Source organism: Megalobrama amblycephala, linkage group LG24 (genome assembly GCF_018812025.1).
Source record: "Megalobrama amblycephala isolate DHTTF-2021 linkage group LG24, ASM1881202v1, whole genome shotgun sequence".
Classification (NCBI taxonomy): Eukaryota; Metazoa; Chordata; class Actinopteri; order Cypriniformes; family Xenocyprididae; genus Megalobrama; species Megalobrama amblycephala.
This window is the reverse complement of record NC_063067.1, coordinates 15,152,175-15,164,138: the sequence shown is the minus strand read 5'-3', so window position 1 is coordinate 15,164,138 and position 11,964 is coordinate 15,152,175. Positions and strand designations below refer to the sequence as shown.

Genomic DNA, 11,964 nt, shown 5'->3' with positions numbered 1-11,964 from the left:
GGTGTTAAGGACATTGTCTAGTAACGTTCCCAGTAGGTTCAGAGACGGTCACGATGTGGAGTTTTATAGAAAATAATAAAGTTTGAAGTCACTGTTATGGAGGTGAGCATTTGCTTTAGATGGGCTTTTGATTCTAGATATTTTAACATTAGATTTTCTCTGCCTGCTTTTACTATGTTTCCAAAATACACAGCAAAAATTGCAAGAAAATTTCTGTTTAGATGAATTTGGTATTTAATGATGTTGATTTAATCATCATGGAGAATTCTGGTTCACTGATCCTTTCCAGAGTCTAAACTATGAGTGTGTTATCTGTTAGTTTTGCATTCATTAAAGGTCCCGTTCTTCGTGATCCCATGTTTCAAACTTTAGTTAGTGTGTAATGTTGTTGTTAGAGTATAAATAAAATCTGTAAAATTTTAAAGCTCAAAGTTCAATGCCAAGCGAGATATTTTATTTAACAGAAGTCACCTACATCAAATGGCCAGTTTGGACTACATCCCTCTACTTCCTTCTTTAATGACGTCACTAAAACAGTTTTTTGACTAACCTCTGCCCACAGGAATACACAAAAAAGGGGGCGTGGTCTTGTTGCGCTCCCACGGAGAAGAGCAAGAGTTGTGTTTGTAGAGTGTGTTTGTCGTTGTTTTCATCCCGCAGTCCAATCACCTTTGTTTGGCCTTCCCAGGGACGCTGTACTTAGAGATCAATGGTTACAATTTATGTTTAACTCGGTTCCCGAAAATTATAATCCACATGTAAAACTATGTTTACAATAACACTGAGCGCATGCATCTCCACGTTATGGTAAGAGGCGTGACCTTTCCGGGCAAGGTGCGCTAAGCTGCTGTCGAATCACAACACAGGAACCGCTGGCACAATCAGAACTCGTTACGTATTTCTGAAGGAGGGACTTCATAGAACAAGGAAGTCATCAGCCCGTTTTTATGACAGTGGAAACAGCGGTATACAGATAAGTAAATTATGTGAAAAATACGGTGTTTTTTTACACGCAAAACATGAACACGTTATATTGCACACTATAAACACAATCAAAGCATCAAAAAACCACAAAAAACGGGACCTTTAATGTTTAGTTTTTTATCAGTTTTTTTTATTTTTATTCATTATACAGACAGAGTTTTGAGCAGTGTCTTTTAGACTCACACAGACATCATGAATCAGCGTATGATCTTCAACAATGGTGACAATAAACAAAAATCTTTTTTGTGGCTTTAGTAGCTTGTTTTGTGATGTTCAGAGTTAATCAGTTAATCTGAAAATTTTGACACCATTGTTGAGGATCATACGCAGAATCTTGATGTCTTTATGAATAGACATGATGCTGTCTGAAAAATTTCTGCACAATGATAAAAACATTAGTATAAAGAGCCACTCTCCTGTGTTTTACCTCTGAGGATCACCTGGTTTGAACCACGTTGGTGCAAAGCGATACATGTCTCGGGTGATGTCCCTGTAGTGCCGGCTGTCAGTGTTGCCAACACATACACCTGTGAGAGGAAATCATAGAGCAGCTAAAAGTGGCTCTTCACGAGACAATGATGTGCGTAAGTGGCACTTAAGCAGGAATGCATGACTTCACTTACCAGGGGCCACTGTGAGCTGAGGAAACATGACCTGCACTGTTTTCTTTATGACCTGGAACCCAAAAGCCTTCTCATCATATGAGCTGATGGGCAGCGGGTCGAATCCATTGACCATCTCTACCTTCACACGCTCATCTGATATGGTTGACTTGACCAAATCCATAACCTAAAAGATGACATAAAAGGGGATGTGATGTGATCAAACAGTGAGTGATTATAGTCAAGAGTTTGATATAAAGGGATAGTTCAACCAAAAATGAAATTCTGTCATTTAATCACCCTCACATCATTTCAAATATGAAGATATTTTGAAAAACAATGGGACTTTTATTGTATGGACACACATCATTAAAGAAAGTCATTGTCAGACACAGACGAGGACACAGAGGAGGTAAAGTGTAACAGTGTTTATTAACAGAGGTTTCAGACACAGGTGATGACACAGGTAGAGAATCTTGACACGTAGAACTGACAATAGGTATAACAGTGATAACTTTCCTTGGCAGATGACGAAGGTGACACAGATGAAGACGGAGGACTCAGGACTGGAGATGAAGACGATGAAGACAACAGTAGGTATAATGTTCAGGTAAGACGAGGTCGAGTGACGTGTAGGGATCGGTGCAAGACCAGACAATGAGTGAATGGAACTGGTGTGCTTATATGTGGCTCTGGTGATGATGCACAGGTGTTCAGTATTCCGGTGATTGTGAACGAGTGGGCGTGGCGTAAGTGTCCGTGTCTGAAGGTGCCGGTTGTGTAGCCGTGACAGTACCCCCTCCTCCACGGGCGGCTCCTGACGGCTGGGAACGACGGCGGCGACGGGGTCTACCACGGCTTCGAGGAGCGGGACGGTCGGGATGTTCCTGGTGGAACTCGGTAAGTAGACTGGGGTCAAGGATATCCTGGCGGTTGACCCAGCATCGCTCCTCTGGGCCGTAGTTCTCCCAGTCCACTAGGTACTCCAGTTGGGACCCACGTCGCCGCGAGTCAAGGATAGCTCTCACCCGGTAGATGTTGGTGTCTTCATCGATGGCAGGAGGAGGAGGTACGGCATCATCACCAGGCTCTGTGGAAGGAGGAGACAAAGGGTCAGTGAAGGGTTTGAGAAGTGAAACATGGAAGGATGGTGAGATGCGGTACTGTGCTGGGAGTTGGAGACGGTAGGTCACTTCATTCAGCTGCCTCTCGATGGTGAATGGTCCGATGTACCGGGGACTCAGCTTACGGCAAGGCAGCCGGAGGCGGATGTCCCGAGTGGAGAGCCAAACTTGTCCTGGTTGATATTGAGGAGTGGGTCGTCGGCGGGCGTCAGCTTGCTCCTTGTGCCTCCGGACTGCCTGCTGGAGGTGCACGTGAGCTGAGTCCCAGACCCTCTCGCTCTGTCGGAACCAGTGATCTACCGCTGGGATCTCCGAGGGCTCACCCGACCATGGAAACAAGGGAGGTTGGTATCCTAACACACACTGGAACGGGGTGAGCCCTGTGGTGGACTGCTGGAGGGAATTCTGGGCGTATTCGGCCCAGGGCAGATACTGGCTCCAACAGTCCTGGTTACGGTGACAGTAGACCCTCAGGAACCTCCCGATTTCCTGGATTTTCCGCTCAGTCTGGCCGTTGGTCTGAGGGTGGTATCCTGACGAGAGGCTGACGGATACCCCTAGGAGGCGGAAGAATGCGGTCCAGACCCGGGAGATGAACTGTGGTCCGCGGTCAGAAACGATGTCTTCAGGTAAACCGAAGTGGCGGAAGACGTTGTGAAAGAGTGCCATTGCCGTTTCGAAGGCCGTGGGTAGTCCTTTGAGAGGAATGAGCTTACAGGATTTCGAGAATCTATCCACCACAACGAGTATACAGGTGAATCCTTGAGAGGAAGGAAGATCTGTCATAAAGTCTATTCCAATGTGGGTCCAGGGTCGTTCTGGGATGGGCAGAGGCACAAGCTTTCCTTCAGGCAATCTCCTAGGGGTATCCGCGATGGCACAGACTGAGCAGCCCCTGATGTACCGGGAGATGTCCTGAGGCATGGATGGCCACCAATAACGTTGTTGAAGGAGCGAGAGGGTCCTTCTCCTGCCTGGGTGTCCAGAGCCCGGAGATGAGTGAGCTAAGTCCAAGAGGGTGATCCGGTGATGAGGTGGAACGTACAATCTACCCTCTGGACCTCCCGGCGGAGCAGGTTGGAGAAGGTTCTCTTGTTGGATCTGTTGGTTGATGGTCCATTGGATAGGGCTTACGATCATGGCTGGAGGGAGGATAGGTTCTGGAGTTTCGGGATCGGGATCTGCCTGGTGAAGACGAGATAGAGCATCCGCACGGTTGTTCTGATCTCCTGGACGGTAGGTAACTTTGAAGTTGAATCTGGTGAAGAATAAAGCCCATCGGGCTTGGCGATGGTTGAGTCTTTTAGCGTCTCGTAGATATTCAAGGTTGCGGTGGTCAGTGATGACTTCAAACGGTAGTTTCGCTCCCTCCAGCCAATGTCGCCACTCCTCCAAGGCTAGCTTAATCGCCAGGAGCTCACGATTGCCAATGTCGTAATTCTGCTCCGCCGGGGATAGCTTCTTGGAATAGAAGGCGCATGGATGGAGTCGTGGAGGATCCCCCTGCCGCTGGGACAGTACCGCTCCAACCCCGGTGGAAGAGGCATCCACCTCAACGATGAACTGGTGGTTTGGGTCAGGATGGATCAGGATTGGAGCGGACTTGAAGGCGAGTTTCAACTGATGGAAGGCGTTCGTGGCCGCGGGGTTCCAGGACAGAGACTTGGGCCGGTTACGGAGAAGAGAGGTGAGTGGTGAACTGAGCATGCTGTAGTTGTTAATGAAACGGCGGTAGAAATTAGCAAAGCCCAGGAACCTCTGAAGCTCCTTGATGGTATTGGGTTGCTTCCAGTGAGTGATGGCTTCCACCTTCCCCTGGTCCATCTTCACACCATTGGGGTCGATGACATAACCCAGGAACTGGACTGAGGAGGTGTGGAATTCGCATTTTTCCAGTTTAAGGTAGAGTTGGTGTTCACGGAGTTTCTGGAGGACGAGTTTGACATGGTTCACATGGTCTTCATAACGATGAGAGTAGATGAGGATGTCGTCGATGTATACAATGACGAACTTGTTCAGGTAATCTCGGAAAACTTCATTCATATAATTCTGGAACACAGACGGACTATTGGACAACCCATACGGCATCACCTGATATTCGTAGTGCCCGGACGGGGTGATGAACGCTGTCTTCCACTCGTCCCCTTCCGTATGCGAATCAGGTTGTAGGCACTCCTCAAGTCCAGTTTTGAGAATATGGTGGCTCCACGAAGTTGTTCCAGGGCAGCAGGGACCAGAGGAAGGGGATAGCTGAACTTAACTGTCTGTGAATTGAGATGGCGATAGTCAATACACGGCCGCAAGCCTCCGTCCTTCTTGGCCACGAAGAAGAAACTCGACGCAGCAGGGGAAGTTGATGGTCGTATGAATTCCTGCTTAAGGGCTTCTCGAACGTACTCCTCCATGGCCTTCTGCTCCGGGATGGACAATGGATATACTCGTCCCTTAGGTAACGTAGCCCCAGGCAGGAGGTCGATGGCGCAGTCCCATGGCCGATGAGGTGGAAGTTGGGTTGCCAACCGCTTACTGAAGACATCCTGGAACGCCCGATAAGCTGGAGGAATGGTTACTTGGACTTGGGTTTCTGGACTTTCAACTGAGGTGGATTGGACCGGTAGTGGTGGTTTTCTGGATGAAGAGGATGATTGAAGAACTTTTACAGGTAAGGTGATGCAGTGTTCATGGCAGTCCTTACCCCACTTGAGGATTTCACCAGTTGGCCAATGGATGTAAGGTTGGTGTTGGTTTAACCATGGGCGTCCCAGGATAATGTCAGCGGTTGACTCCTCCAGCACCATAAATGTGATGTCCTCCACATGCAAGTGACCGACGCGGAGGATGAGTGTGGGGGAGAAGTAACGGACATGACCTCGGCCCAGCGGTTTTCCCTGTATGGTCGTTATTTTCAGGTCGACGGGGCTGCGTTGACGTTTGGCATTCAGGAGATTGAGGGTTTGTTGGCTGATGAAGTTCCCCGCCGACCCGGAGTCGAGGAGGGCTTGTACTGAAACAGAAGATTGACAATGTCTTAGGTTCACCCAGGTTTTAGTTAAGCGTGCTGTTTGAGGAGGTAGTTGGATGGTACTCACCGCTGGACGAGGAGGTCGAACTGGACAGGTGGGTAGTTGATGTCCATCTCCCCCACAATACAAGCACAACCTTAAGTTGATGCGGCGTTGTCGTTCTGAGGTGGTGAGATGGTATGTATCAACTTGCATGGGTTCAGGTGCTGGAGGCGCGACAGATGGTGAGACGGGCGGAGAATTTACAGCGGGAGCGGTGTGAGTGCAAGCAGCGAGTCGTTGGGAGACCCGGATAGTTTTTTGGATCAAACTCTCTAATCCCAGGGAATCTTCATATACCACGATCAATTGTTGAACTTCTTCGCGTAATCCATGACGAAAGGTTGTGAGGAGAGCGGTCTCATTCCAGCCGCTGATATAGGCGAGGGTGCGGAAGCGCACGGCATATGAACTCACAGTCTCGTTCCTTTCTTGTCGAATGTTGAATAGCTGATCGTGAATGGATAAGTCAGCTGTCTGCTGGCCGAAGACTTCCTTTAACTGGGAACAGAATGAGGACACGGAACCAAGGATCGCAGAATTAGCTTCCCATAATGATTGGGCCCATTGCAGGGCTTTACCTGATAGTAGATTGATGATGAATGCCACCCGGCTTCTTTCGGTAGTGAATAGATGAGTATTGGCTTCCATGTAAAGAGAACATTGTAGTAGGAACCCGCTGCAATCCTCCGCCGCGCCGCTGTATGTCGCTGGTTTGGCCATGGGACTCGCAGGGGCAGCTGAAGAAGTGAGCGGTGGAGTGGGTGTTGATGATGACGGTGCGGTGGTTGTGGTATTTTGAAGGAGTGAGGACCGTACAGCGTTGACCAGTGCCAGGAAGGGATCCGCTGTGCGGTCCCCGCCTGTGTCTGAAGAGCTCTGCATCGGGTCTGGTCTTCTGTCAGACACAGACGAGGACACAGAGGAGGTAAAGTGTAACAGTGTTTATTAACAGAGGTTTCAGACACAGGTGATGACACAGGTAGAGAATCTTGACACGTAGAACTGACAATAGGTATAACAGTGATAACTTTCCTTGGCAGATGACGAAGGTGACACAGATGAAGACGGAGGACTCAGGACTGGAGATGAAGACGATGAAGACAACAGTAGGTATAATGTTCAGGTAAGACGAGGTCGAGTGACGTGTAGGGATCGGTGCAAGACCAGACAATGAGTGAATGGAACTGGTGTGCTTATATGTGGCTCTGGTGATGATGCACAGGTGTTCAGTATTCCGGTGATTGTGAACGAGTGGGCGTGGCGTAAGTGTCCGTGTCTGAAGGTGCCGGTTGTGTAGCCGTGACAGTCATACAGTTTTTCAGTCACAAACATTTTTTTATTTTTGAATGGGTGAACTATCCTTCTAGTGTTAGTTTTTTATTTAGAGTGATTCATGTGAAACTGGTTGAGAAGGTGTGAAGAGCAAAAGATAATAGATGAGCTATAACAACTCTAGCCTGGATGAATGAGCCATTGAGTGGATACAGCGTGACCTCTCACCTCCTGCAATGTTTGGGCTGAGTGGATACGGAAATTGACAAAAGCTTCAGGATGTGGGTATATACAAGCTTACTTAGATGCTTATTTACAAAGTTAGTGTTTGTTGCATTTAATCAATAATACAGTAAATCATATGTTAAATATTTTACAAATCCTGTATCAAAGCTGAATTCTTTCAGCAGCATCTTCTGAAGACTTCAATCATGGTGTTTCAGGGAGTTCAGAAACTGCCTACTGATATAAAGAATAACTCCCTTTGGAGTGGACTTTGTGCTTTGTAACTTTGCAGACCATTTTTCATTCTCAAACAGCAACATTACACAATAAAGAAACATAATATGTCCTCTTTAAATTAACTTTGGTAGTCCAAACAATTTTCAGTGCAGGAAAAATCCTGTATAAAATATACTTTGATATGATATTGATTACTGTAGCCAGCATTAAGACAACAATATGAACTACCTGCTGAGTAGCGGAGAGAAGAGCCACAAATTAGACATGATGAATCTGAGAGGAAGGCCAAACTACAAAATAAATAAGAGAAATGGTTTGTTGTAAAGTAAGTCTGTATGTCATAAAACATAGCCTGTAAAATCCTCTGCTTGAACACTTTTACCTTATGTGCCAGGTGTTCAAATGTGCCACGCTCAGGACCATATCCAAACAGTCTGGACATCCGATTTTCCTCCAACCTGAGAAAAGATGTTACCAAAAACATCATTTAAATAAAGTCTTTAACTCAGTTTATCACTGTTTTGAGAATAACTTGATAGCAATAAAAAAAAATCACAAAAACCTCTAATAAAAAGATACATTTTTCAGTATTTCCAATTGTTTTACAATAATAAAGTGTTTTAGGGGTTTCTGCTTGCCTTCTGACAGCTGAAGCCAAGATGCCAATGCTGCTCTCTCTGGGCGGCATGGATGAATGTCCTGGAGCGCTGCTGACACTCAGCTTTACTGTGGCCTGACCCTTCTCACTGATACCTATTCTACAAAACACACACAGGGCAAATATTATATACTAATTCAATAATAAATGACTCTGCTAATAGAGCTTGCTCAAAATAACATTCTCACAGGGCAGCAGGTCCATCCAGGCCTACTTATGACACCGTCCAGCACTGCCAGGCCTTCATCTAAAACATACTGGAGCTTCACCCCTCGAGTCTTCAGGAGCTTCACGATATTGACTGCACCATGGTAAGCCATTCACCTGACATATAACCATATAAATAAGTGCATTAAAATAAGTATTATAAATGACTACAAGTCAATTCACTTGAGACTGACGTCCTCGTCGTGACCCAAAACAATATAGAAGCTTCTCCGAAGGGTGTAACCTCGTTCCAGAAGGTATTCCAGCGCCTGTAGGATCCCCTTCAAGAGCACATCATTACAGTTAGCATCAAGTTGGAAGTGAACAGTGTGCAATTGTTCCAATGTAAAACCAATGCAGTGCAGATTCACTGTACCATCACAGACTGTTTGTTGTCGATGGTTCCTCGTCCATAAATGAAGCCATTGATCTCTTGAGCAGAGAAAGGAGGAGCGTCCCACCCATCCGCCTCATCGGCCGGCACTACATCAATGTGAGCCAGCAGCATGTACGGCTCCAGGTCAGGCTCTCTTCCTTCCTGGTACCGTGAACAGATGGCTGTAGTTTCCCACCACCTCATGTTTGACCAGGCTGGATGAGAAGACCTTTGGGAAGACTGAGAAAGAAACCAGTCTTAAATAACACTCCTTTAGTTTCACTCATTGCAAAACCTAATATTACTAAATCCTACATTTTAGGGAAAAGTGGCCTACTTTTCCTTTAGTAATATTAGGTTTTGCAATGAAAAATAGAGTTAAAAAAAATGATTACAAAATAATGAATAAGTGTCAAGTGAAATGAAGTGCTTAACCTTCAGAAAATGCTTGTTTATATTTTTAAATTGTATTTTTATTTATTTATAAGCTTTGGAATTTGTTGTTATCCTGTTACCAAAATGTAGGACGTCTAAAGCCTCTGAGACCAATTTTATGAAATGCTTCACTATTTGTAATGGGAAAAACATGGTTTTTGTATGTATTTATAACTTTCGAAAAAGGTAATGGGACACCAATCAGGGGAAGGTTGCAGTAATTTTGTGTTGACAGCACTGTTTGATGTTGTTGTAACTCATGGTGTCTCACCCCTCCTCAGCAGCCCGTCGAACTGTCCTAACTGTGGCAACAAGGAACAAAACTGTAATCGCAATTAATATGGCACTAAACAGCAGCACTTTGAGAAACTTAAATAATTTCCAGTGAGTGCTATGGCCTGTCATGTTTCAGGAAGTACGAATGAGTCATTTCATAATCAGGGTTCATGTTTATCTAATACCTCACTGATGACGCAGCACGAGCGCCCTCTGCTGCTGTGGATTAGAATCACGTGAATCAGCCACAGAAAGGGTTAGTTCTCCTAAAAATGAAATTTCTGTCATTAATTACTCAAACTCATCTCGTTCCAAAACCGTAAGAACTTTGTTCGTCTTCGGAACACAAATTAAGATATTTTTTATCCCCCAAAGAAAGCAACGAACTTTCCATATTCAAGGTCCAGAAAAGTAAAGACATTAAAATAGTCAACTGACTACAGTGGTTCAACATAAGAATCAACTTTAAGGCAGAATCATAAATAACAGGTAATACAAGATTAGAGGCAATAGGCAGGGCTTCGATTTGAGGGGGGATGCAGGGGGATGCCATTCCCCTTGTTGAAAAAAAAAGACTAAAACCACCTTCCTTACCATCCCCATTAGATTAAGAGTGTTATGCATATTATGTAAACAGAAGAGAACATAAGGAATGATATTATTAATGTTTTAAGAACATTCCCCTGACAATATTAAAACGAATATAAAACACATCTAAAGTGCATTGATGCTGTAAGAGATCATTGTCAAAGTGAGTTATTGACAGTTAACATCATCATCATGTGATAATGCACACATGCATATAGGCTAACTGTTAACTACAGTTACATGTTAACTACATGTATGTGTTTTTGGTTACTTTATTTAATAAAAAAGCCTTTCAGTGAATAGCCTTCAGCATTTTTCTGTGATGGTCAGTTTTGTTCGGTTGCAAGATCTCAATTGGTTTCGCTTTGCTATGATGTTTCAATTAATATCAGTTTTGTGTCATTATGAGATTTCAATGATAGTCGGTTTTATTTGGTTATGAGATTTTAGTAATGGCCAGTTTTGTTAGATTGCGAGATCTCAATGATGGTCAGCTTTGTTCCTTTACAATATTTCAATGACAGTCAGTTTTGTTCAGTTACGAGATCTCAATGAAGTAGGCTATGTTTTGTTCCATTACGAGATTTCAATGATGGTCTGTTTTGTTCTGTTACGAGATTTCAATAATGGTTGGGTTTGCTGGGTTATGAGATTTCAAAGACGGTCAGTTTTGTTTGTTTTGTTCTTTTACGAGATTTCAAAGACAGTCGGTTTTGTTTCGTTACGAGATTTCAATGATGGTCTGTTTTGTTCTGTTACGTGATTTCAATAATGGTTGGGTTTGACTCTTGGCTTTTTGTGTGAGTTTTTGTAACAGTGTTTACCAAAACACATAATTTGTTGTAAAGAAAACCCAGAAGAAAAAGGATCAAGTGATCATCATCATCATAAAGCAGAGTAGTTTACTAATTGTGTATTGAAATGTTTCTGCAGTTAGAAATATTTAGTAAAAATATATAATCTTTCCAAAATAGAAACATTTTGTAACAATATACACTACTGTTCAAATGTTTAGGGTCAGTCATTTTTTTTTCCTTTTCTTTTTTAAACAAAATTAATTAAAATTAAAAATTAATTTAATTCAGTAAGGATGTGTTAAACTGATTACAAGTGATAGTAAAGGCTTATATTGTTAGAAAATATTTTTATTTTGAATAAATTATGTTCTTTTTAACATTTTATTCATCAATTAATCCTAAAAAAAAAAAAAAGTATCAAAGGTTCCAAAAAATATTAAGTAGCAGAACTGTTTCCAATACTGATAATACATTTATTATAAAATTAGAATGATTTCTGAAGGATCATGTGACATTAAAGACTGAAGTAATGGCTGATTAAAATTCAGCTTTGCATCACAGAAATAAATAATATTTTAAAGTATATTAAAATAGAGAACAATTATTTTAAATTGTAATAATATTACACTTTTTTTCTGTATTTTTGATGTAATAAATGCAGGCTTGATGAGCATATGATACTTCTTTCAAAAATATTAAAAATAGTAATGAGAAAAAAAGAAAGTGCTTCGATGTCAGTTGTAAGAACTAATTAAAATACTATATCATTTGTGATGTGAAACTATCTAACTAACTGCATGGTATGCGATGTAATGTAGGGATTATTTTTGCCCCAGGGTTACACCCCTTATTTTCTGGGGTTTATTTTAACCCTTTATTCAGTACAGTTTATGGTGACTGTATTGGGGCGTTGGGCAGTATGTGATGTGCTGTATGGCCTATTTTACACCAGGGTGACACCCTTTATACAGTACAGCTTATTGCGACTGTACTGGGGTGTTAGAACCCACTCAGGCCACAGGTTGATCAGACCCTCTTCCCACAGCTACCCAGATAGACTGGGCTCAACCCTGATTAGCTTCAGTGGGTATGCAGGTGAAAGCTCCAGGTTGACTGCT

General features: G+C 43.4%; 2 protein-coding genes and 1 pseudogene across 2 annotated transcripts; all 3 read right to left on the bottom strand.

Moving 5' to 3' along the window:
• Positions 1-1,386: 1,386 nt before the first annotated feature.
• Positions 1,387-7,321, bottom strand: LOC125259767 (N-fatty-acyl-amino acid synthase/hydrolase PM20D1.2-like). The gene is made up of 3 exons (XM_048177686.1): positions 7,276-7,321; positions 1,608-1,773; positions 1,387-1,511 (listed from the first exon to the last, which is right to left on the bottom strand). Exons 2-3 carry the CDS (start codon positions 1,768-1,770, stop codon positions 1,408-1,410), a joined length of 267 nt encoding a protein of 88 aa, XP_048033643.1. The 5' UTR covers positions 1,771-1,773; positions 7,276-7,321; the 3' UTR covers positions 1,387-1,407.
• A 688-nt stretch (positions 7,322-8,009) lies between these two features.
• LOC125260742 lies at positions 8,010-8,583 on the bottom strand (annotated as a pseudogene).
• On the bottom strand, positions 8,516-8,978 carry LOC125259765 (N-fatty-acyl-amino acid synthase/hydrolase PM20D1.2-like). The gene is made up of 2 exons (XM_048177685.1): positions 8,751-8,978; positions 8,516-8,655 (listed from the first exon to the last, which is right to left on the bottom strand). The coding sequence occupies exons 1-2, from the start codon at positions 8,952-8,954 to the stop codon at positions 8,554-8,556; spliced, it is 306 nt and encodes a 101-aa protein (XP_048033642.1). The 5' UTR covers positions 8,955-8,978; the 3' UTR covers positions 8,516-8,553.
• Positions 8,979-11,964: the final 2,986 nt, after the last annotated feature.